This window comes from Balaenoptera borealis (assembly GCF_965194805.1).
Source record: "Balaenoptera borealis genome assembly, chromosome: 6".
Classification (NCBI taxonomy): Eukaryota; Metazoa; Chordata; class Mammalia; order Artiodactyla; family Balaenopteridae; genus Balaenoptera; species Balaenoptera borealis.
The window spans coordinates 33,203,845-33,230,680 of NC_138863.1; the positions used below are offsets into that span (position 1 = coordinate 33,203,845).

General features: G+C 36.5%; 1 protein-coding gene across 6 annotated transcripts; it reads right to left on the reverse strand.

Annotated features, from left to right (window-relative positions):
* NOP58 (NOP58 ribonucleoprotein) lies at nucleotides 1-25,861 on the reverse strand. 6 transcript variants are annotated; one of them, XM_082397109.1, is made up of 15 exons: nucleotides 25,594-25,861; nucleotides 20,332-20,408; nucleotides 18,486-18,538; nucleotides 14,885-15,006; nucleotides 12,979-13,115; nucleotides 11,325-11,389; nucleotides 10,227-10,361; nucleotides 8,920-9,065; nucleotides 8,164-8,290; nucleotides 6,370-6,533; nucleotides 5,360-5,494; nucleotides 5,046-5,107; nucleotides 3,209-3,342; nucleotides 685-845; nucleotides 1-294 (listed from the first exon to the last, which is right to left on the reverse strand). In XM_082397109.1, exons 1-15 carry the CDS (start codon nucleotides 25,636-25,638, stop codon nucleotides 244-246), a joined length of 1,614 nt encoding a protein of 537 aa, XP_082253235.1. In that variant the 5' UTR covers nucleotides 25,639-25,861; the 3' UTR covers nucleotides 1-243. The 6 variants fall into 6 exon arrangements, with proteins under 6 accessions (XP_082253235.1, XP_082253237.1, XP_082253238.1 ...); XM_082397111.1 differs by lacking the exon at nucleotides 25,594-25,861 and adding an exon at nucleotides 18,162-18,282 and having other exon boundaries at nucleotides 20,332-20,414; XM_082397112.1 differs by lacking the exon at nucleotides 25,594-25,861 and adding an exon at nucleotides 18,162-18,344 and having other exon boundaries at nucleotides 20,332-20,414.
* Between the last annotated feature and the right edge of the window lie 975 nt (nucleotides 25,862-26,836).

Below are 26,836 nucleotides of genomic sequence, written 5' to 3' on the forward strand. Positions count from 1 at the left end.
ACAAAGAAAATATTTTTATTTGTATAACAAATATTCTAAGAAATGATGATATAATAAAATTAACAGAGCTGATGTGATGTTGAGACACAAATAGGTATGAAATGCTATTGATGATTAATCATTTTGTTTCATCCAACCTCCCATTATTTTAGAGAGCATCTCTGGTGTATTTCTGACTGAATCTTAAGCATGATGTATCCAGGTGATTCAATTAAGAAATCTTTGAAAGAATGGTTCCTTCCATTAGTCCTCATTAACTCTTTTTTTTTTCTTTTTCTTCTTTTTCTCTGGACTCTGAAAATAACCAACAAGAATGCTTTTGAAAGACCTGTAAATGTATGAGTGATTAAAAATAACTTTTCCTCATAAAAAGCAAAGTAGGTCTATTCTATTTCCCTGGAAAACAAGTTTGGAGCAAAGACTAAAATCTAAAAATATAAAACCACCTTTATCATCTGTACCAAATGATATTCTCTTCCACCCTTAAACAAAACCCATTTTGCAAGAAGGTTCTAGGTTTAGGAAATGGCCCTTTATAATATAAACACAACAATGTTGTTTTACTTCCTCATCAATGAAACCATTTTTAAAAAACTACCTGTTCATTTGTAATATACAGAGTAGAATAAAATATAGAAACCCTGCCCATGTCAATAAAGTATTGGTAATTAAAAACAAACATACAGCAATTGCTGTGCTGGTGCATGGTTCTTCTTCAGAAAGCGGTTCTTCTTTAATGTGTTTCTTTTTGTCCTTTTTCTTCTTTTTCTTCACAGATGTCTCCTGTTCTTCCACCACTTCTACTACATCTTCTTCTACTTCTACTACTTCCTCCTCTTCTTCAACTGAATAAGGTTAAGTGTAAAGATACTACAATTAACATTGTATCAGACTTCTCTCCCTCAAAACCCCTTTGAGAGTCTTAGTTTTTTCCTGTCATTCGGGTCAACTATCCAATGTTTATTACATAATTTTATAATTGCAAAGGTCCTTCAAATATCTACCTAGTGTACTACTACTAACTTTACAAATGATATAAAGCTCAGAGAAGTAAATTTCTCATGATCATGTAGCTATATAGAGAGATCAGGATTAAAACAAATCATCTGATTACCAAACCCACTTTTTTGGGGAGACTAGTCAATTATACTAGAAATGATTAATAAGAGTTTGGAGTTAGGAGACTCGGGTTTATCCAAACCGTTGAAACCCTGAGTAAGTCATTTAATAACCTTTATAAACTCAACTTCCTCATCCTTATAAAATTTAGTAATGTCTATCTCACTGGACAATTTCTAGGATTTAACGATTTAACACATGAAAATTTATGCAAGATGCTTAGCATGAATGCTTGGCACATTAGAATGAGGACTTAATAATGGGTTGCTATCATTAGAAATTCATTGATCAAATACTTACTTAGTACCTACTATACGCCAGGGCTTGTTCTAGACAACTAGAGATACAGCAAGGTACAACACAGACAAAAAATTCCTGCTTTTATGAATCTTTTACTTTAGTAGGAGAATGGAGAGATCAAAAAAAGAAAAAAAGATATGCTATAAAATATTTTACATAGTAAACAGTCCTAAGGATAAAGAAGAGGAACACTGAGGAGGGCAATACATGTGGACATTTTAGACAGGATAGTCAGGCAGATACCTAAAAGAGGGAAGGGAGGGGACTTCCCTGGCGGTCCAGTGGTTAAGACTCCACGCTTCCACCACAGGGGGCGTGGATTCGAACCCTGGTCGAGGAACTAGGATCCCACATGCCATGTGGCCAAGGAATTAAAAAGAAATAAAATAAAATAAAAGAGGGAAGGGAGTGAATCATGCACCTATATTGAGGGAAAATATTCAGGTAAAGAGAAGAGCAAATGCTAAGGTTATTTTAGGAGAGAAGGGGTGTTGGCAGGTTCATGGAATAGCAAGGAATCCAGTGTGGCTGGAGCAGAGTGAGCAAGGAGTAGAATTAGATCAGAGAGCTAATGGGGGTGCCACTGTAGCTACGACATTAAGAACAGCAGAGATGGGTATAAGTGGTTCAGTTCTAGATACACTTTCAAAGTAGAATTAAGGGACTTCCCTGGTGGCACAGTTGTTAAGACTCTGCGCTCCCAATGCAGGTGGGCTTGGGTTTGATCCCTGGTTGGGGAACTAGATTCCACATGTGTGCCACAACTAAGAGTTCGCATGCCACAACTAAGGAGCCCACCTGCCGCAGCTAAGACCTGGGGCAACCAAATAAATTTTTTTTTTTTTTTTAAAAAGTAGAATTAAGAGGATTTGTTGCCAGAATAGACTTGAGTTATAAAAAGAGTCAGTGTTAAAGGCCAAAGTAACTAGAATTGCCATTTATAAGATGGAGAATATTATGGAGCCACAGACTGGGAGTGGTAAGGGTCCAGGAATGTTAAGTGTGAAAAGCTTAATGAATATATGAGTAAAGATACAAATCTGGAGTTGGGTGTTTCAAATGTTACTGATGGGTTTAGGGATCTCCTTATTGTTCAGTAAGGAAATAGAAACACTTAAATAAATAACTTATGTTTTCTTCACCTAGAGCAGGAGTCCACATTTGCTGATAGTACTTTTGACCACTAAGCTATTTAGAAACCCAAAATTATATCAGTCATTGCTTTAATGCCTTTCTTGCTAGACCAGCTGGTAGGCACTCAACACAGGTGCAGCTAATAAATGGGGGAGCTCACTTATCAACTTTGCAAGAGAGCCTAGTTCACTGGTGAGCACCTATTAAATATTATCACTCTGTTGGCAGGCTATCCAGTTATTACTCCAGTCCTTTCCATGTAACAGAAACAATGATGAAAAGTAGTGCTGCATCAATTCTATGCTCTACTATAAAAGAAATATTTCAGCAACCAACTTAGAAACCACATACCTTTTTTCTTCTATTTTAAGCTGATTCTCAAAATAGTTCACATGGTAGAAACTAAAGTTTTAGTACACTTAGTATAATCCTACATATTCAGAGGCACTTCTCACATTCTTCTATGAAACATGATAAATTTAACAATATCCTAACTACTCCCAAAGAACATGATGGTTTATTAAAACACCATTAACTTTCAATATGGATGGTTTCACAATAAAGTTCAATGGTATGTACTTTCCCAAGATTTATGAAGTCTGTACGTCTTAAGGAATAAGAGTATAAATGACATTAAAAAAAAATTCAAACTAACCTTTAATTTTAACCTTGGCTTTTTTGGCCTTCTTTTCAACCACTTCATCCTCTTTGTCTACCTGTTCAATCTTGCGTTTTTTAGAACAGGTTGGCAGTGTGGAGTCACCAGAAGGATCGTAAGTCTTCACTTCACTGAAAGAGCCATAGAATTTTAGAAAATCCCTACAAATATCAGTAATCAAATAATTCTAAAGAGATTTAAAAGGAAACGTCATTAGGTAATACTTACACAAGCATACAATGCTGTTTCATTTTAGTGGCTTTAGGGCAGTTTATGAAAAAGTCTCCAAAAGGTAAAGAGGTGTCAACAGTAGGTCACACTTCACACTTCAAGAGAAGTGGTGAGCTAAATGAATTGATTTAGTAATCAATGTAGTGACTATAGTATAGAAAAATAGTCAATCAGCATAGGGGAAAAAATGGAGGAAATCTCTTTATACCAAATGATTACACTAGAAAGTAAAAACTGAACCAATTCGAGTTTTAGAACACTGGGCAATTCAATGAAAAACAAAACAAAAACCCTAAATCAAATTTAATACAGAATACTCCATCACAAGATTCCAAGCGGCAGAGGAACAAGAAGGGATATATATGGATAAAGATTCCTTGAAACCCAAATGTTTGCTTTTGTTCTAACAAAGTAGAAAGAAAAATTAAAGTACTGCGTGCCAAAAATGTGAACTAAACCTCATAATTGGTGCTTTAAGCACATGTGTTTAAAGTCATAAGCATAATGGCATGGGAACATTAAAAAATTGTTCAAAACAAGCTAAGGAATATTCTATTAAGCTATCTTGCAGGCTCACGGTTGTTAACTTTTATAGGTTAAAAACATTTATAATTTAAGAAACAAAGTAGTGACTAGGTTCTCCTGGGTCTCTCCCAGATATATGTGTTATTAAACTTTTGACTTTCTGTAAAAAAAAAAAAGAGAAAGAAAAACAAAAACAAAGCCCAAAAACAAAGATCCTCATTTTTTTCAACTAAACACAATAAATTAGGCTTTAAAAATTACAAAATACATGGTCATTGTAGAGATCTTAGAAAATTCACAATATAAAAGTAAATGTTAATTAATGCCCGTAACTGAATACATTTGGTTTCTTTCCAGAATAAAGGAAAACAATTTTTATGAATGTGTATACTAAAACATGTATCTAAATACATATTTATAATGAGATGTTACTATATTGCTTTCCCTGCCCACTTATAAGATTTTACTAAAGGATTGTAAGAAGTCTTAAAAGCACAGTTTATGGATTAATGACTAGAAATGTTTTTAAGGCTCTTGACACATACTGTCAATCTGTTTTCCACATTCTATTTCTATCATCGCAACCTCATCAGTATTGAACATTATCTCAAATAGTAACAAAAACACCTCTCCCCACAAATATCTTTTGTAATTTCATAGTGAGGTCTGAATACTTATCATGCCTCTTAGCCACTTTTAGACTTTTCCTTTGTCTTTTGACTCTTTTTTTAAAAAAACAGGTTTCCCTGTGGCTTAGCTCTGAATGGACTTTGGTTTTGATAAATGTTATACTATATAGGAACTATGAATGAAAAATATTTATTATCAATATCTGGAAATGAGTAAATTAAATATTAAGGAAAAAGGCCCAAACAAATATATTATGTGTACTTATTGCAACAACGTAAAAATGTGTATATGATTAAAAACTAGACGTGAATATGGAAAACTGTAAATGGCAAAGAAATAAATTAGGGGATACTTAGTTGTTTTAAACAACAACAAAAAAACTGTCAACAATTAACATTTAAATAAGCAAAAATTGTTCATTCATGCTCTCCCAAATGTACTCACTCACCTTTTATGTTCATATTTTTCTGCTTTTGCTAATGCCTTTCCTGTTCCACTTATTTTCCGTATCTAAGAAAAGAAAAATTATTAATAGTTTTCTAAGGCATAATCTCTTTATAATATATATGCTAGTATGTCAATTCTTAGTATATATTAGGTAAACTGTTAACAGCAGGCACAAAAACAACATATTAGACATACTAAAATATATCATAAAAGTAAAACTGGTTAGCAAATGAAATGAAAAAGTACATAAACTACCCGTGGTTTATTAACTTTTGACAGGTAACACTTCTGCAATATGCAGGATGTGATTCTTACCCCTCTATCTTCCAAGGTTCTCAACCTGGCCTCTAATTTGGCTCTGTTCTCAACTCCCATCGCAGAACTGGAATCTTCACCAAAAGCATCATACCGGATGGCCAAAACAGTTTTGGCTGCCAGCATCCGAGAAATCTAATAGACAACTTTAAGTCAGAGGCATTCAAACTATACTCCCAGATGAGATGTAAAAAATTCTCTCAATAATTCATTCATGAGAACACTACAGATGAATCATTGACTCTACAATTCACTCTAGGATTTTTTAAAAATCAGGAATTACAAAAGTATTGTAAACCATACAACTCAAGCCACTTATCTTCTATTTGAATCTTTGCCACAGTATGATGGCTAACTGGTTATATACACAACCACCATTATTTTGTTGGATGAAAAGATATTGTAGGAACTTATGTCTATAACTAGCTCAAACCATTCTTCCACCTTCCTTTAGTTTCTACTATGTGACATTAGTCCTACACCATGAGATCATCCAGATTAAGTATAGCCCCCAGCCCTCACAAGCTAACTAACATTTTATTTTACTGAAACCTTTATCTCTCTCATCACTCTGCTCTGAATTTTATAACATTTCAATTCCTGTTAAACTATGTATCCTGTAAAAAGCCTGAAAGTACTTTAAGCCTCAGTTTCCTCCTCTGTAAAATAGACACCTACAACTCATAGGGCTATTAAGAGGATTCACTAAAGTCCTATCAAGTGTTAGCACAGTGTATGTGCTATTATTTTTTATAGGTCATAAATATTGATGTTACATTGGTTTCCTGCCACATAGAAAACTTCTGATGTGCCATCCCTGTCCCCATCAATGGGTGGAGTCTAGAAAAATAGTAACAGCAAGCAATAACACTTTCTTCTAACCTTTTCTTTCAGTGCACATAAGTGTTTATTTAAAGAATTCACCATTCTCTATTTGATGAAAAAGAAACAGTAGGAGGAAAATGGTTTGGAGGAAAAAAAAGGCCTACTCCAGGAAAACTGTAACTGACCTTTCCTTTGTGTTTGGGACTTGTCTGGCCGACAAGTGAAGCATGATAAATGAGACCATACTTAGGGGTATCTCGTCTAGACTTGAGGGCTCTGAAGAGTGCCTTTTCTGCTCCAAGAATCTGAACTGTAGAAGCTGCATGTTTGGCCAAATTCAAAAGAGAACCTTCAAAAGAAAAGAAGTAGTTACCAGGAATGTACTTGCAAGTATTTGAAAGTTCCATGTATTAAAAAGACCTATAGTCTTAATATTATAGCCACCAGAGTAAATAAAAATCTGATATAATACAGGATTCTATAGTCTGGAATTACCCCAAATTCCTAATACCTCAGCATTTGTGATTCATCCATTAACACCACAAGCAGAGGTCTGTGATGAATGTCTATGACAAATTGAAGGTTACTTGTTCAATTTTACTTATTTGCCTGAAGAGATGGTATTACTATTTCACATTTCATTAGCATACCATGGGAGAGATAAAAACACATGTATTCACAGACACCACCCAATCTAGCCCCTATTTTTCTGAGATTTATTTTAGACATCAGATATCCTACTACTATAGATATGAAAAAACATACAGATAAATAAAGTGAAAATTTAGTATTAGGACATCTCAGTAGATCTATGTGATAAACTTCTTACACTTTATTTACCCCTCGTTTAAGATATGGATGAGGAGGACTTCCCTCATGGCACAGTGGTTAACAATCCACCTGCCAAGGCAGGGGACACGGGTTCGAGCCCTGGTCCGGGAAGATCCCACATGCCGCGGAGCAACAAAGCCCGCACGCCTAGAGCCTGTGCTCCGCAACAGAAGCCACCGCAATGAGAAGCCCACGCACCGCAACAGAGTAGCCCCACTCGCTGCAACTAGAGAAAGCCTGTGGGCAGCAACAAAGACCTAACGCAGCCAAAAAAAAAAAAAAAAAAAAAAAGATATGGATGAGGAGATATAAGCACAATAATTAGGTATTAAACTTGATGCTTTGTTAGATGTGCTGCACTGATTTTCTGTCAGAAAACATCAATTAAAAAATAAAATCTTTCTCTTTTTTTTGGCCTGGCCACGCGGCTTGTGGGATCTTAGCCCCCCGACCAGGGATTGAACCCGGGCCCCCAGCAGTGGAAGTGTGGCGTCCTAACGACTGGACTGCCAAGGATTTCCCCAGAAAACATCAATATTAATGCAGTTGCTCAACCACTAGATACATGTTTAAAATTCAACATACACTCGCCTTCAGGAAGTTGTAGTAGTAACATCAAAGATCACTGACCAAAGATCAACGTGAACAAATTTAAGAATGGAAAAGTTTGAATTATCGTGGGAATCACTAATATGTGGCACACAGACATGAAGTGAGCAAATGGTGTTGGAAAAATGATGCCGATGGACTTGCTCTACACAGGGCTGCCACAAACTTCGAATTTTTTAAAAAAGCAGTATTTGTGAAATGCAATAAAACGAGGCAAGCCTATACTAACTGATTTCATCCTCCTGCATTCATCTGATTGTTCTAATTAACCATAACAAACTTTTGACAAGGGACCACAAGTGTCTCAGAAGAGGCAGTGACTAAAGATGCCTTCATTGTCCGAAAGGAAATCAGGCATACAAATAAAAATCATCATTGAACACCTGGGCCTTAGTCCTCACAAATATACCATTTACTTCTATTTATTACCTAGAATTACTTTAATAAGTGTAGTTTAAAGATAAAAGAAAAAAAAATCCTACCTAGAAAACAACTCAACTCTCAATACCCATGTTTACAAATTACATTAAAATCATCACCTGCATGAGCAATAAGCCGTGCTCCAACTAATTCACCAACCATGACTGTAACGTTGGGTGCAATGGCCATCATTCTATTTTGCAGATATTCATAGAGCTGGGTTCTATATTCGGAGATTTCAATCACCTAGTGTAGGGAACAAAATGCATAAGTCATAAATGACAAGAGTAAAAATTGTATAAAATTCACATGTCTAAAACATCGGAGTCCCAAATTATCATAGAGCAGTTGTACAACCCTTGGAAAATTAACCATTTCTTACCTCAGTTTCCTATAAAAGGGCTGTTGTGAAGATCTTACTAGATAATGTATGGAAACAAGCTAATACACTGCCTAAAAATAATGTTAATCAATATTACTGTTATTTTAAAAAACTCCAAGGGCTAGATAGACATTTCTGTCATCACATTTCTGTGATTCTCGTATAGCTATCTTCAAATGAGAGGGAGAAAAAATACCGGCTACAAACATAAAAGTTAGAATTAAATAATTGAAGCTATATTTCTCTGCCTTTTTAATGGATTTATTATTCAGATAATGCTAACAATATAAATAAATTAGACAGTACTCTTTTAACTTCATTTTAGTATGTATCTCCCCCTCTAAGTATAAATCAAGATGGCATCAGATGAGGTAGTGACTGAACACCCTCATATTTATTTATCAGGTGAACAATACATTTAAAAATCATCATTGCCATCAGAAATTACAGAGCTGGTACCACCACAACTAGTTTCTCTATGTGTATAGTTTACCTGAGTGCAGAGATGCAGAATGTTGCAAATATCTTCTTCTGAAACCTCTGTTCCCATAGATATCTCTGCAGCTGCTTTCACTTCTGCTTCAACCTCTTCTGGCAGTAATTCAGAAAGTGTGGCCGAGGCATAATTCTTCCTATCGCCTATGGAATGTTTGCAGAGGATGAGGGAGAATCACTCTTCAACAAATTATATAAAATCCACCAAACAGTCAAAAAAAAAGTAGAGATAAGCCAATGAAAAGGATGCCTAAACAAAACAAAAAGCGAACAAGTTTGACCTAGTAACTTTCCTCATATAAAGGCTTGATTTCTCTCCCCACCACTTCCCTCCAAAAAAATATAGATAACAAAAAAACCAAAATACACCATGAAACAGGACTTACGATACTGTGATAGACAATTTGTAGCTAAGGTTATACTGAAGCTAGGGCCATGAATTCTTAGGGGTAGTAATATGATAATATAATATGAGCCAAGTAACTCATATTTATTAACAATCCTCACATTCTTCTACTAATATTACTGTACTAACAGTACACAATTTAACACTAACAGTATAGATAGCAATACTATTTTTAATATTAATTATTATTAATATATTTCAGGATACCCCCAGTCCACAGTTGTCCTTATTAATGGTAATTTCACTGAGACACATTAACCATAAAAAGCCATTTCCAGAAAAACCAAATTAGGGGCTCCCTGGTGGCGCAGTGGTTAGGAGTCTGCCTGCCAATGCAGGGGACACAGGTTCGAGCCCTGATCCGGGAAGATCCCACATGCCTTGGTACAACTAAGCCTGTGTGCCACAACTACTGAGCCTGCACTCTAGAGCCCGCAAGCCACAACTACTGAGCCCGAGTGCCACAACTACTGAAGCCCATGTGCCTAGAGCCCGTGCTCGCAACAAGAGAAGCCACCGAAATGAGAAGCCCGCGCACCGCAACAGAGCAGCCCCCACTCAGCGCAACTAAAAGAAAGCCTGTGCGCAGCAACAAGGACCCAACACAGCCAAAAATAAATAAACAAATAAAAAAATTTTTTTTTTTTTAAAGAAAAACCAAATTAGAGAACCATGTTCTCTGCTGCACAGGCCATTGAAATCAAAGCTAATTTTGTTCCTGAACTCTAACAGATATTAACATGGCTACACTCCCCAAACCTGCAAGACATAAAAATCTCCTGGAAGTTTAAGAAAAAGAAAAAAACCCACTGTAACTCATGTTTTAAATGAGTTACAGTGAAATAAATAAATAAAAATAAATCGCTATTTTCAATGCCTTAAAGGATCAAGTTACTTACCAACTTTCTGTAAACACTTGCAGTATGTCAAATTATCCGAAATAATTTTTCCTAATTCAGGGAAATGCCAGCCATACCATTCTCTACACCGCATAATGTAGTTGTTTAGTTCTTTATCTAAGTCATCTAACAGGGCTGCAGTAGATTAAAATGAAAAAGAAAATAGGAACTTAAAAGGATTTTCAAAAAACTTGTGATGAAATATAAATTTACAATTTTAACCATTGTCAAGTGTACATTTCAGTGACTCAAATTCATTCAGAATGCTGTGCAACCACCACCAGTATCCATCTACAGAACTCTTCCATCAACCCAAACTGAAACTCTGTACCCATGAAATAATAACTCCTCGTCCCCACCTCCCCAGCCCCTGGTAATCTCTTCTACTCTCTGTCTCTATGAATTTGCCTATTCTAAGTACCTCATAAGTGGAATCACACAATATTTGTCTTCTTGCCTGTGGCTTATTTCACCTAGCATAATGTTTAAAATTCATCTATGTTGTAGCATGTATTAGAACTTCTTAAGGATGAATAATATTCCATTGTATGTATATACCACATTTTGTTTATCCATTCATCTGTTAATGGGTATTTGGGTTGTTTCCACCTTTTGGCTACTGTGAATAATGCTACTATGAATATAGCTGCATAAGTATCTGAGTACTTGCTTTCAGTTCTTTGGGTATATACACCTACAAATACAATCGCTGTTTAAAGGGATTTTTAAAATTGGAAATCGTTAAGACTTTGATGTCCAAAAATCACCCAATGACATGGGAGAATGACCTATTATATACAACTACAAGTGAAAAAACAAAATAAAACACAACACAGATCCCACTTATGGTTTTATCATTTTTCATGGAAAAAGAGAAATCAGTTTACATTAATAGTGTAATCCATATTATCCAACTAGTCAAATTATAGTTAGTTTTTCCTTTCTTCTATTCTGCATTTTTCAATTTACTTTACTTACTAAAAGTTCTAGCTGATCTCGCTTTTCTTCCTCAACAATTATAAACGATACAATTTTAATACTAGGAAAAAACCACAAGGAAGAGACAAACAGATTAGTCCTCACATGTACTATACTTACAAATTGCCTGAACAATCATTGTATCCACTTTATCAGCACTAAATTTCAATCTGTATCGGGATAAGCTGGGGAGAAGGGGGAAAAATATAAATCACTAAAAAAAAGCATTTAGGAAAAGCATTTAATTAACATCTTAAAAAAACTTTTACCAGAATCCCTGTCCTAGAGTTACACTGTTTACCTTTTTCCTGCATGGGAAACATCAGCTAAATAAGAATACAATATTTAAGATCTAAAAATACACATTTAAAAAGAAAACAGTACATCTGTCCTGCTATACCTACATTTCTGAAACATGAATTAATTTATGAATGATAAATAGGATAATGCTGTGTAGCTCAAATCATACTGGTTCACATATGATTTTTGCAGCATATTTAATGCTTTATGCCACTGGAAAAAAAAAAGTACAGCACTGTAACACCTGAAAAGAAGAAAGCCATGTAGGAACAATATTGTAATAAGGGTTTCTTAATCTTGGCACTATTAACACTGTGGGCCTGATTATTCTTTGTTGTGGGGTCTATTCTGTGCACTGTCAGATGTGTAGCAACATCCCTGGCCTCAACCCCAATTGCCAAATGTCTTCTGAGGGGTATCTGATTGCCTGTGATTGAGAACTACTGCTGTGCACAATGCCAATTAATCTTAAATTTGGACCCTAACTCAGTTTAGCTATTTGTTCTCTCTTAGAAAAGTTTATTACAAAGTTTTTCCTGACTTTTGTGCATTTTGCTCGTTTCTGTAACTCAGCTTTAACCCTTTCATTAATCTATGCTCATATTTTATTTGTTCAAAGGTCCAGACCTTTGTTTACTGTAGTATTTCTGTAATATAAATTTAACATGTCCTTTATTTTTTGGCTGCGCCGGGTCTTAGTTGCGGCACACTGGGCTTAGTTGCCCTGTGGCATGTGGGATCTTAGTTCCCTGACCACAGATCAAACCCGAGTCCCCTGCATTGCAGGACGGATTCTTTACCACTGGACCACCAGGGAAGTCCCTAACATGTCTTTTTAACTGTTAATTTTGTTTGGGTTACAAAGTTACTTAGGTTTTGAGTGGTTTACCATTAATCCTATTTTTATTTCACAAACCCTATTATTGCAGTGCAATTTCAAAGAATGCCAAGCTTTTCAGGATTATATATATCACAGTATGGCAGAAATTCCTGGTCTAATGGACCTCTGGTTAAACATGACAGGTTAATGTTTTTCTTTGCCTCATAAAAACTCAAGAAAAAACTCAATAAATCAAGCCACACACACAAAGCAGAAGAGGAGATCATTAGCAGATGAGAAAATTCAGGGAGATGGCAAGTAGATGGAATGGTAGCAAATGATTTAGGAGTTGTAAAAGAGAAAAGAAAGCCCAAGAATTGTGGCATCTAATACTAGAGAGGTAGAGAATGCCTATCATCAGGTTTAGAGCCCAGACAATGGAGCCAAACTGCCTGGGTTCAAATTATGGCTTCATCACTTACCAGCTGTACTGAATTTGGCCATCAATTTCCTCATCTGTTAAATGAGGATACTATTACTACCTTCCTCATAAGATTCTTGAGGATTAAGATAGTATTTGTAACATACCTTGAACTGTGCTATATAACTGTTTATTAAATAAAAATAATAAGACTGTTTTCCAGTAAATCTCACCTGTGTGCCAACCCAAGACACATGGCTGCCATTTCACGTGGTTCTACCCCAGGGATTAATCCATCCATCTGTGAACGGATTCCTCTCATAAGTTCATTAACAAGAGGACTATGGATACAACTGAGATTCAGCTTTTCCTATAAGAACAATAACATTTGTATCAAATAAAGAACTAAACGTTTCCTAAAATTATTTAAATACTAAAATAGCATTGATTTAAATATATACATTTCTTAGTTTCATAAAAGCAGTTTCTCATGTTTGTGGGAAGAACACTTGAATCTATACTATTGGTAGAGGTCAAAATTGGTATAAGCTTCCAGGAAGGCAGCCTGTCTACATGAATCAAAGCCATAAATAGATAAATACAATTTAACATAGTAGTTTTGTTCTTTTTGTTGGTTTGAGGGATCTTTTACTACCTTACATTATTTAGCCTCTTATAAAAATTATAAAGGTAATACACACAGAAGATTTTAATCAATAGTACTATAGAGAAGGGAACTGAATGAAAAGCACAAGTTCTGGGCCTTAGGCCCTTTCCCTACTGTTAGGATCCCTGAAGGATGAATCTGTTCTGGACGCCTTCATTTTTTTCACTTTGCAGTGTATTTGCTAACTCCATACAAATTTAGAGTTCTATTGCATCAAATGCAAGTGACAGGCATGCAAAATTGTGTATGTTGCATCACATTTTAAAGAAACAAATATTTAGTATGCATACAAGAGACGAGTGTTTAAGTTTTTCAAATGGAGAAACTGAGAAGAAAAAATTAAAGATATTCATAATCCCACCAGCCAGCAATTTGCTGTCCCATGTACCTTTCTGTATGTTTATTATGCTAAAATTTAACGTTGTTAACAGAAAAATATAAACTAAGACTTGTGGGCACTTCAAAGGATGAAGATAGAAATTGTTATCATTGAAAACTTCATTACCTGATGGTATTAGAAATAATCTATCCAAATGAACTTACTTAATTCACAATCCTACCTCAAAAAAACCCCTCTAATCTCTTCAGCACTTTCCTACCTCCAAACACCTAGAATTGATCCTTACTTCAAGAATGAAAGGACTGTAAATCAACTACACTTCAATTAAAAAAATAAAATAAAATAAAAAATAAAAAGAATGAGAGGTATGTTCATGAACTTGCACTGTGATACCTACTGTAACTACTGAAAATCGAAGTATCGCAACTGGGATTTCCCCGGTGGCGCAGTGGTTAAGAATCTGCCTGCCAAAGCAGGGGACACGGGTTCGAGCCCTGGTCCGGGAAGATCCCACATGCCACAGAGCAACTAAGCCCGTGCACCGCAACTACTGAGCCTGCGTGCTCCAACTACTAAAGCCCACGTGCCTAGAGCCCATGTTCCTCAACAAGAGAAGCCACCGCAACGAGAAGCCCATGCACTGCAACGAAGAGTAGCCCCCGCTCGCAGCAACAAAGACCCAATGCAGCCAAAAATAAATACATACATACATACAAAGTATTGCAACTGGCCTCTAAAATTTTCTGCCTTGCATGTTTGGGAGCCTGTATCCAGCCTTTCTTTCCATTCTCACTTTATGTTTAACCTTAGCAATTCTACTCCCTACTAAAGTTTTCTAATAAACACATACAATAAAAAAGAAATGTGATTTATGTTGAAAGGGAAAAAAATGTCACTAAACAAAAATATGCCAGGATATACATAAAGTGTTATCATTTGGGGCATCACTTATATAACCCTAGTTTTGATAATCATATTGGAAACCAATTACTATGTAGTGTAGGGGAAAAAGATCAAGTATTCAAATCTGAGAACTTACGATAAACAACTCATTGCAAAGGCTAGGCTTTATAGTCTTTATGCTGTATGGTGAGCTCTGATCAGCAGGCATAAAAGAAAATTATAACTCTACCTTTATGACGCCTCCTAGTTTAGCATCAGCTACAGCCAGGGGTTCATGGGCTTCTTTAACTATTTTCTTCAGAACTTTCTTCAGCTGCTTATTGATTTTGCCCTCCATCAGAGCTGTGAATGCTTTTTTAGGAAGAAAAACAAGAGTTAACTCAAAATTTTAACTGTAAGAGCTTAAGATTTTATTTAAATTTTATAAATAAAGAAAAAAAGAACCCCACTTCTTTTCAGAAGAGCTGAATTTAATATTACTTCTGAAGTGAAATGATAAACGTTACACATTTCACAATCTCATATGATCTTCCCACCCTCATTTCCACTCCAGAACCAGGAGTTAAACCAGATCCAGCATTCCTTTCTCTATGTCACACAATCCTTCTGAACTCAGAATCGTAAAGTTGTTAGAAACAAACTGTTTTGGAATGATAAATTGATTCACCCTCCTATGTCACTACAGACCGACTGGCCTGATTGTGAAATACCATAAAAAACCTGTCAAGACCGGTAAAAAGGAGTGTATGCATTTTGAAGGTTCTGCCACAGTTTAAGTATGTCCAAGTGGAGGTCTTACTTTTGCTAATCCTTGATCCAGATGTGTCAACAGGCCTCTACTTATAAACCTCCAGTGATTGAGAACTTACTACTGAAGGCAGCCAATTTGAGTTGGAGGCTGTTTTCATTTTTGGCAAGCTCTAAATGTGCTACTTTATAACTCTCACCCTTCTTTAGACCTATACTTAGATCCTTTAGACCCACATGGACTAATTAATACTAATACCTCTTCTAGTTGTCTGGGTTTTGGCTGAACTTAAAGTATGCCTGGCAGGAAGTCTGTCACAATTTCTAAGGTCAGGCAGCAGTTTGTGCTTAATCAGCCAGGTACTTGCTCTTTCCTCCTTGGGAATTCAAATTCCCAATCATTTGAATTTCAAGTGCATTTCATCTGCTATCTGGAAGATGAAAGGTGAGGACAAAAACCACACAGATCTTACAGAGGTCTCTACACTCTAAGAAGCTAAGATTCAAGCTACTTTTGTTGAGTTCTAACAATTTACATATTGTAAAACATTGACTCCTTTCTAATATACATTTCTCTAATAATTGTACTTTCCTTACAAGTGTTTAATCTTTTCTAATTAAAAGATTTTATTCATGTCCTGCTTCTAGCTCTCAATCTTTCCTATCATTTACTCTTACACTTTAACCTAGTGTTCTCCTTTAAGATTTCTTAAAAGTAAAAAAATTTCTACTCTAGGTCCACTCTAACGTTCACAAACATTTAACTTCCCTGTTAGTCACTCTTCGTTATATGTATTTTAAAAAGATGGTATACAGAGATGGTGACAAGGATAAGGGGAAGCGGAATCTTTCCTCTTCTCTATTAGCCACTATTCAGCAACCCTCAGCAGTGTTCCCCCTTCATCCAAATTTAGGCTGGCTCCAAACTTTGCTGTGGCTGTTTGTAAGATGTGAAACTTACAAGTCTAACCAAGAGTAAAAATAAACCTTGCTATGCAAATGGCACATTTTAGCTGCTGAGACCACTATAAGTTGACACACTCTGGACTCATTCTTAGGCTACAGGTTTTAAATGTATTCCCTGACATCTACAACCACTTAGTTCTAGTTCTGTCATGTCAAAACTGCCTTATAACTGGGAGAGGGAAGTTAATTCCCAGGAAGGACTCTGTTCTTTTAATAATAATAAGATGATGTTCAACTTTCTGGTGAAAACTGATGGGAAAAGGCATTGTAGATTTCTATGACTAGATTCCTGACAGAGCTCACTACCTTCATTCATTTACCCAAAAATATTTTTGTGCTAGGGATCTGATGGTGAACAACACAGTCTCTGCCCTAATGGAATTTAGATTGAGAGTGTGTGGGGTTGACTTTAAGTTCTTACCCAGCATGCTATTTTCTCCATTTATCTTACATTATTTTAAGGAATACCCGCCCCCCAAAAAAGGGCCACTTGAGATCAGAGCTGCAGCACTTTACAACTCCAAGAGGGGCTACTCAAATCAATCTATATGAATAATGCTCCCCAGAGGTGGAGAATAGCTAACACAATCTTGCCTGGGATATTACCAAAATTCTACCCATATTTATTTTTAAAGCTGTGATGAACAGAACTATCTTTTAAAAATTTTCCAGGCAAAAATTACCATATTTACGCTTTATGGCTCTATAAGACTTTAATTACTGGATGTATGCAGCCCGAGAACTATTTTTAAAAATTTGAAAATTGGCCTTGTTGGCTCCTCCTTCAGCTCACCCCTCTGCCAAGGTTGGGGTGGCCCATTAATATTCCAACATATTTAATAAGAATCTTAATTTTCACTATATAAGAGAACGATACCCTTCTCCTGTGGCTGGTGAACAAAATTACTTGGTTCAGTCAAATGAATTTTATGGCTTAATTTTAAGCCATACTCTTCGTTATGGTCCTTCATTTTCAAATTATACCACTAAGTAGTTGGCTGATCTGAGATACAGAATTTAAGCAACTGAAAATTCATGTTAGAGTTTTATATCTGATCTTGTTTTCCCTAGCATTAAAAGAACATTATGGGCTTCCCTGGTGGCGCAGTGGTTGAGAATCTGCCTGCCTATGCAGGGGACACGGGTTCGAGCCCTGGTCTGGGAAGATCCCACATGCCACGGAGCAACTGGAACCGTGAGCCACAATTACTGAGCCTGCGCGTCTGGAGCCTGTGCTCCGCCAACAAGAGAGGCCGCGATGGTGAGAGAGGCCCGCGCACCGCGATGAAGAGTGGTCCCCGCTTGCCGCAACTAGAGAAAGCCCTCGCACAGAAATGAGGACTCAACACAGTCATAAATAAATAAATAAATAAATAAAAGAACGTGAATTTCTTTAAAAAAAAAAAAAGAACATTATGAGACCAAGTGCCTACTGAAGCCAAGCCTAGTTAGTAAACCCTACTCATGTCTGTTGTCTCATCCCTAGGACTAGCTGAAGGATATAACAGTCATCCATTCTTCTAAATCATAAAAAAATCATGCCCCTTTCAGGTAAACTCTTATGCATTTCTGTAGTTTGTGTATTAAACAAAACAAAAAAAACACCACACACACACACACACACCCCCCTCTATTAGTTTTCTTAAATCTTTTAATAACACTGTGCTTTTTAAAACTAAAAATGTATATACCTGGAGAGCTGCTTTATTATTATTCCAACTCTAAATCCTGGCTATTCTGAACTTTACCCTTGGATTAAAATGATCAGAGAGCAGTGTACTTGACCACATTACCTTGATCCCTTGTAGAACAGCTTTTACTGAATTGTGCTTTATGCATTATGCTGTTGGTTTCCACAGGGAGATCAACTTAACCACTTCTCACCTCTCATCACATGTAGGGGAAAAACCAGCCCTATAGTGAAAAAAGCTAACTCAATGTTGTCTCAGTGGTAGTGACGAATTTGAGTTAGATCACTTAAATTCAGTTCCAAAAAGAATGCATCATTGACAACATTGAATAGGGTTAACTTATGCAACTGAAGCAAACAATCTTTTAATGAGGATGACAAATCACCAGTATCTAAAAAACAAAAAAAAGCTAGTCTTTGACTTTACCTGCCAATGCCTCTGCTGTATCCTGAAATTTCTCAAAATGTTTCAGCTTTACTCTAGAATTAAGGGAAAAAAAAAATGTTATGGGGGCACAGTGATTGTGCAAAAGCCACATATTTAGGAGAAGAGGTGTTGGACTGTTTCCAAAGCATACACCAATAAAAAACTTTCCTACCATTGGGTATTGGTGTAAAGTTAGATATTCTTCTAAAATGACCAATAAAACGACCAATTTCTCTAAATGTTAGGCTAGTAATGTCTGAACTATTATAGAGGTTGTAGGTTTTGAAGGAAACTTGGAACAACAGAAAAGAGGTTTGCTACCACATCTAAACCACAGGAAAGATGTTGAAGCTTCAACATAACCTCTGCTGCTTAAAGTTAGACACAAATGCCTTTTACTATACAGCACAGAAGTGGCTTAAGAAAAGGTGTAAGGGTCCCTCTTACGTCAGAAATCTCATGACATTGATTTGTGCATCGAGTACAGGTTCCATTAAAAAATAACTAATTGTTAGATCTAATTCCTGTTACCCTTACTTTACCCCCTTCCTCCCTACTCACTTATGTGCAGGACAACATTATTTTACATCAAAACAAATACATACAGTTAATCCATTGTTGTCTCAGTGGTAGTGACGAATATTTGAGTTAGATCACGTAAATTCAGGTCCAAAAAGGATACATCATCGACAACAGTGAATCAAGTTAACTCAGATAACTAAAGCATATAGCCCTTTAAAAAGGAAAACTAGTCTTCCACTGTGTCTAAAATAATGTTATCTTAAGCAAGGTTTTCTCACCTCATCAGGGAACACCCTGGTGGTACCTTAAATGCACACTTAACAATAGAAAGAGGTAAGAAAAAAGCAATTATTTCACCTTATTCCACCTAACCCCATTTCCACTCATCTGAAGTGGCATTTGTTTATATCTCTGTATATTTGCATAAATGCATATATAGGTGTACAACAACACCTGCAAAATGCAATCACGTTATACAAATTACTCTGAAGCATGGTTTTCCAGTATACCATGTTTCTCTAATTATTTAGTATGACATCTCCTTGGGTTCAGCACTCTTTAGCAAGCTTGAGTAGTTTCCTTCTATTCTAGTGAGTTTTTATTAGCACTAGCAGATGAATTATGAAATGCCCTTTGGCATCCAAGGACATAATCAAGAGATCAGTCGGTTCCTTCCTAGGACCACACTCACCAAATGGGATATTTCACAGGGTGATTCACAGATGGTGAAATAGCCTTCTTGACTCTACCTTGAGGAAAAGCCAGCTCTCTCTCCCACCACTCCTTTCTTAGGATGGGCATCAAGGTTATATTCTATTTTCCTGTCCAGAGACCTTGGGGAACAAAGGTATGCCTTTCCAGTATTTACTAGCTAGTTATTTTACTACGCCAGAGGGAGTTAGGAAATACTAGTCATAAAGAATAAATAAACTATGAATTAAGTTCAAAAACACCTGAATATCACTAACTTAGAGAAATAGTAAGTTAAATCAATTAGCAGCCCATGCTTTTGACAGTTACTACTTTAAACAGAAATTTATACTTAATTCACAATCAATTTATGCTTTCAAATATCTTACAAAAATAGTGGTTTTTTGGGTGCTGTCCAACTTCATCTGCAATTAATACAAATTAGTTGAGATGGCCTATGCTCCAAATAAGGAATCTAATAATTGGGCTCATACCAATATTATTCCTGAAATAGAGTTCAAAACAAAATGTTATGGATATATTACATGAAGGGGGGGCACAAACACACAAAACAAAACAAAAACAAAAACCTCTAAATGTTAACTGCTAAGTTCTTAGTTTCAAGATGACTTACATTTTATTTGCTTTCTCTGGAGTTTCAAATTCTTTCCACAAACTATCAACCTCTTGAAGTTTCTTTTCATTCAAAACCTGTAAATAAATATTTAAAATAATTTTATTTAAATCGCACAGCTTAGGCATATATAGCTATACTCTTCAAGTACAATTGTACATGCAAAATGAGGATGGTGGGAGCTGTATTTCTCTCTGAAATAACAAGTTTTCTTACCCAGCATAAATTTTTGGTCAAACTAATAAATCAAGTAGCCCAATGAGTAACTGGATGGAATTTAGATCTAGCTGGGTATTTGTTTAAAACTTTATATTTTTAAGGAGCTCCCTAACTCCTTCACAAAGCCTGTCATATTCACAGATCAAAAGAATTTATTTGCCTACTTTCTACGGAATAAAATTTGTTCTTTAGGGACTTTCCTGGTGGCGCAGTGGTTAAGAATCCGCCTGCCAATGCAGGGGACACGGGTTCAAGCCCTGGTCCGGGAAGATCCCACATGCCACAGAGCAACTAAGCCCATGCACCACAACTACTGAGCCTGTGCTCTAAAGCCCACAAGCCACAACTACTGAAGCCCAAGTGCCTAGAGCCCGTGCTACGCAACGAGAAGCCACTGCGATGAGAAGCCCGCACACCGCAACGAAGAGTAGCTCCCACTCGCCACAACTAGAGAAAGCCTGTGCACAGCAACGAAGACCCCATGTAGCCAAAAATAAATAAATAAATAAATTTATTTTTTTTAAAAATTGTTATTTATTGCTATGAACATCCTGACAAGTATTATGGATTTCTCTAAAACTAAGATACCATTAGTTCTAACACACATCCTTATGTAAGAAATTTTAACATGCAAAGGGAAAAAAGGGGTACTTTTATCTATGAAACACAGCCATTAACATTTAGGTATATATTCTTCAAGACTTTTTGACAGTCTATGCTGCATTTTATTAATGCGTACTTTTAGGAATCGTGCTATACAGTTAACACTTAACATGTTGTGGACATAATTCTAGGTTTTAACAAGAATTGCATTGTATGAATATACCATAATTTATGCCCTTATTGATCAATATACATAGTTTTGTATGTATACATGTTGTATTTCTTAGGACAAATTATTGGAAGTGGAGTTAAATGATCATATAAAAAACGCATGTTGACAGATGTATTATCAAAATGCCTTCAAAAGCTTCTATTACTTTCACTTAAATCAAGAGTGAATACAAGTTCTTATTTTCCTACACCCTCACCAATACTGTGTGATAAGTCAGCTGCCCAAGTATAAGCTAGGGTAGGATCAATCCTAAAATGCATTTCCCCCCATATTTAACATCCTTGAAATTGGGATGTCTTACAATTGATGGCAGGTCAGTTTAACTAGCAGTGTAAAATAATGGTGATGAAATACAGTATTATAGATATTATACATATCTTATGGGAAAAGGCTGCTGATCAACTAAAAATTATACTTTACCGACAAGCCACATTTCACCAAATCCACAGTACCGCAGAATACTTACAGAGTAAGACTTATTACCCAGTTATAGCCTAGTACATATTTCCATGATGAAACATGAAGAAATACGATATTGCACAACACCTTTATTTTCTGCCAGACGAGAGTGGCAAGATGACTTCAAGGATTTTTTGTGTTGTTTAAATTTAATCCCACACACAGCTGAATCAAACATATTTACAGAACTGGAAAACCAGGTATCAGAGTAATGAAGCAGTAAACAATTGCAAAGCACACGGTTTTGTATTAAAAATTTACAAACCACTAACAGTTCTATTTTGTATGTCATGAAAACTTTAGAATACAAAGACATTCCATCAAATTTCATGAATGCACTGAAACTTTAATTCAAAGTTTTTTTTTGTTAAAGGAAATTCACAGAATAGTAGTGATTTTTAGAAGTAGTTTACTCAGTATGTGGTTAACCATACCTAAAGTTCAATGATTGTTGACAGGATATGTACCAAATAGGGGATATGACTCATGAGTAAAATTCACATTTTTTTCTAGTTGAAAAGCAAGTATATTTGAAGATAACATTTGGATAACAAAATTGGCATATTAAAGAGATATTATTTCAAGTTAAAGCAACAAAGGAAATGTAATGAAATCATGTTAATTCATGACCACTGAAAGGTCTCCAAGGACTTTGTTATGGCAAACAAAACCTTGGCTACTTTATGTTCTCATTCGTGCACAACATACTGAAAAGAACATTACTAATAAAGTCTGAACAAAAACAGAATTAGAAATAATTGCTTCATTTTCTGTTATACATCTATCTCAAATTTTTAATCATTCATTTTCAGACAAGGAAATCTGAAACATTAATATGCAAAATCCATTTTAAGTTTTATCATTTTGGATTAAGATGGAATGAATAATTTAGCTATTGTCACCACTAAAATCTTTAGCACTGCTGTTATATTGTTTGCTAGTTTTACTATAATAAGTACTATATGTACCTATTTACATTTACAAAAAGTGAGTTATATAGTATGTAAGTTATAGCCAACAAAGCTGGAAAAGCATATTGCTTAGTAATCATGTTATATAGGAACTTTGGTAGTCACATAAAAAGCTCTTCCTCGAGCCCTTGAGAAATAAAGGAACACACAACACTATGCTACACAGCAGCATTGTATAATGTGACTACTAAGAATTTAAATGAATAAAAATTAAAATTCATCTCCACAGCTTTACTAGCTACATTTCAAGTGCTAAATAGCTGTATGTGGCTAGTGGCTACCATACTGGGAAGCACAGCTACAAAAGGTCTGGGATGAGTAAAACTGAAGAATGTCTAGTCTTATAATAATAATAATAATAGTTCTTTTAGGTATTGTCTCTGCATTTATATATAACTTTATTAACAAGCAACATTTTTTGGAAAGTTTTAAATGCTCTTTGAATCATTGTGTATATATGGATATGCATATACTGGGTCATGATATAAAATGTATCCCTTACTGTGAAATGAGATTAAATAAAAGTTTGAAAAACTTTCTAAAAGCATTCTCATTCAAGCATGGATTTTATGCAACCAAGGTAATTTTATACCCCAGCATTTTGAAAGATTATGGGAAAGGGAGCTAATAACCTTGTATTGCATATCTCCACACACACAGATATTTCACGTACCATGATATTCACCCCTTTAAGGTGTACAATTTACTTTTTAGTAATTTTCACAAAATTGTGCAACCAGCACTAATTCCGGAGTACTCTGTATGCCTATTTTATTCAGAAAGAATCAATAACAGCTACTAACTCCAAATACTTATAAATGAAGCAATATTTCAATATATTTGAGCCTTTAGTTATTTCTCTAATATTAAGTTACATAAAACATAAACCACAATTTTTAACAATGTTGAACAGTAACTTGCAGATAAACAACATTAAAAACTGCAACAGAATACTCAAGACTTATTTTTATGGAGAATACTCTTTATTAATAGAAATCAATAAATCATATGACTTTAAACTTTATGCCCCAGGTCTAGAAACCATACCATTGCTAAACCAACTCCTCCCCACTGTTAGAAGCAACCACTGGACAGTGCAAAGTTACCCCTCCCCTCTTAGTATCCAGGTCAGGACAGTATACATAACATCAATTTGGATGAAATTCATCCACAGACGCTGATTCAACATATGACAGACTACTCTGGCTAAGAGAATTTGGGGGCATGTGCAGAACTCTAAGAATTTAGAGGGACCTTCCTGGCGGAGTGGTTAAGGCTCTGCACTCCCAATGCAGGGGGCTGGGGTCCAATCCCTGGTCAGGGAACTAGATCCCAAATGCATTCCGCAACCAAGAGTTCACATGCCACAACTAAGGAGCCTGAGAGCCTCAACTAAGGAGCGTGCCTGCTGTAACTAAGACCCGCTGCAACCAAATAAATAAATAAATATTAAAAAAATAATAATAATAATTTAGAAAAGACTGCAAAAAGCTGGGGAAAGTCTAATAGACCCGTTCCCGGGCTCCAAAGCCTTTTAGTCCCTTAAAATTGCTAATACTACAATCTCAGACAACTCTAATGAGAGGAAAAAGAAGCAAAATCAGCTTTTGGTTTTTAATTATCTCATTGGTTTTCTTAAAAACAACAAGTATTTAATGTAACATGCAAATAGAAGTATATTTCCAAATGTCAAAGAGAAACTTGGAAAATAAAATGAAAAACTTTCCCAAATAAATATTTTGGGATGTACCCTTCCAGACTCTCTGCACCCGTACCACACAGGTTTTGATTTATAACTAGAATCACACTATATATAGTTTACCTAGCATTTTTTGACTTGTCAGTACATATGAAAAATTTGTTTTTCGTTGCTATATTCGTTGAACGCAAGAGTCCGACACGTAGATAGAACTCAATCTACCTCATGCTTCCTAACATCTCAACAGCACCCTATTACACGAATGTCCCATTGCTCAATTATTTCCTTGCTGATGAACTTGAATTTAGTTTCAAACTTTCCCTATTAAAAAAACCAAAATTCAGGTTGGTTATATCCAGCTCAGATTTCCCCCCTGGGCTTCAAATTTGAAATGACCACTGTATTTCCACGTCTAACAGACATCGAAAGCTTCACACAGCCCAAAACTGCAATTCTATAGTATCCTCCCCATTCCCAGCCCCCAAATCCCTAAACCTTCTCTTCCCTTCCCTACCACCACAAACCCACTTACTTAAACCCAAACCTCGCATTCTTCAACCAGCCAATCCCGTCAGTTCTACCTTCTAATTTTCTCCTGATATTTCTTTCCCTCCATGCCAGCCTTAACCCAAGCAACTTCATCTCGTCTAGATTAATGCAAAAATATCCTTCTTCCGTTCTTGCACCCCATCTCTCTTCTGCACAGAGCAAAACAACTGCATTAAAAGACAAAGTTAGATGAGGTCATTCCTCTGTTAAAACCTTCCAATCATTCTTCAAAACTCTCAGAACAAAACCCATACTCCTTATCATAACCTGTAAAATTCGAATACGGCTCCTGTCCACCTCTCTAACTGGGCCAAATCCTCTTACTGAACCCAGCGCCCCAAACGGCGCGGCCACGTGTTCACCGAAACATGCGCCTCCCAGGCCCAAAGCCTCCCCCCTCCTTTCAGAGCAGGGGGACAGAAAAGGCACCCACGCGATCCTGAGCACCGTCGTCCTCTCCTTACGTCTTTCCGTCTCCTCTCCTGCCCAACACCTGCCTTCCCCCTCCAACGGCTCAATCTCCCACCTACCTTAAAGATGGCGTAGCCGACGGACGTTTCAAACAGCACCAACATGGTGAGGACGGGTCAGGGCGCTGCGCGGCCCGCCGCCGAGCTCTTATATCAGTGAAAGAAGACCAAATCTGCGGCCCCCAAAGGCCCGCAACGCCGCGGCTGGCCAAGCACCAGGGCGCCCACCTTCCCGCGAAGAACCAGATCACGTTGCCTAAACGTTCCACACTCCACTACAAGCAGAAAGCGTGAACGCGCTTCTCCTTCTCCAAGGCTTCTGGCATATGACCTCACTTCCGCCAGATGACGTGACGCATAGTGCGCCTTGGCTTCCGTTTTGTTCCCGCCACAGAGGACCACGAAAATATCGCGAGATTTCTTAGGGCACAAAATGAGGTTTTACACGGTTAGGCTCACGGAAATCTGAAAGTGAAAACCTTCGCGCTTTTTAAATTGTTTTTTAAACTCCCATATATGATGTATTTTACCTTGAGAGAAATGCGAAGCTGTCTCGTCTGTTTGCCTTAAGCATTTGGAATTTGGGAAATGCTAGCCGCTAGACTTTACTCCCCCGATCGCCCTGCTTTGAAGTCATCAGAATGACCTCACCATGACTGTCACTTTTTTTGCGAACACTCGTATCCGTTCTCTTCTCTCTGGCCAAACTGATTTTTGCCATAGATGTCGTCCAAATATATGTAGACCTTTCCCGTTTTTGCTTCAAGGACTCTCGTCTGCATTTAGACTTTGTTTCCTTGTTTAGTGTAATTTGGGTCCTTTCAGTCTCAATGACTGATTTAAATACCTCAATTATTCCACAAGTCTGGCTTCCAATAGGAGTAAAATTTCCTTCCCCACTTCCCAGGCCCTGTATGCAGATTGCTTGTAAACATTCAGTTGCAACCTGGTGAAAGTTATGTAATACTAAGTTACTTGATTTTCTCGAGCAGCTCTGCAACCTGGGATCAAAAGGAATGAAAATCTTGAACTGAGTAACAGAAAAGGTGAAAGTGGGGAAAAGTCAAGGCATGAGAGAATCTAGGATACAGACAAGAGTATAGCCACAGTATACCATGTGGTCAGGGAAGCAAGAGAAACCACAATGGCTTGATGGGGAGAGGGAGTGGGTGGGTGGATGAAGTGGAAACACTATGTCTGTGTCTGGTCTCCTTAATGGAAGTGCCATCTGCTAGAGAGCGCAGTCTATATCTTACACTTATTGTACCCGTATAGAGCATCATATTGTGCTATGCATGAAGTA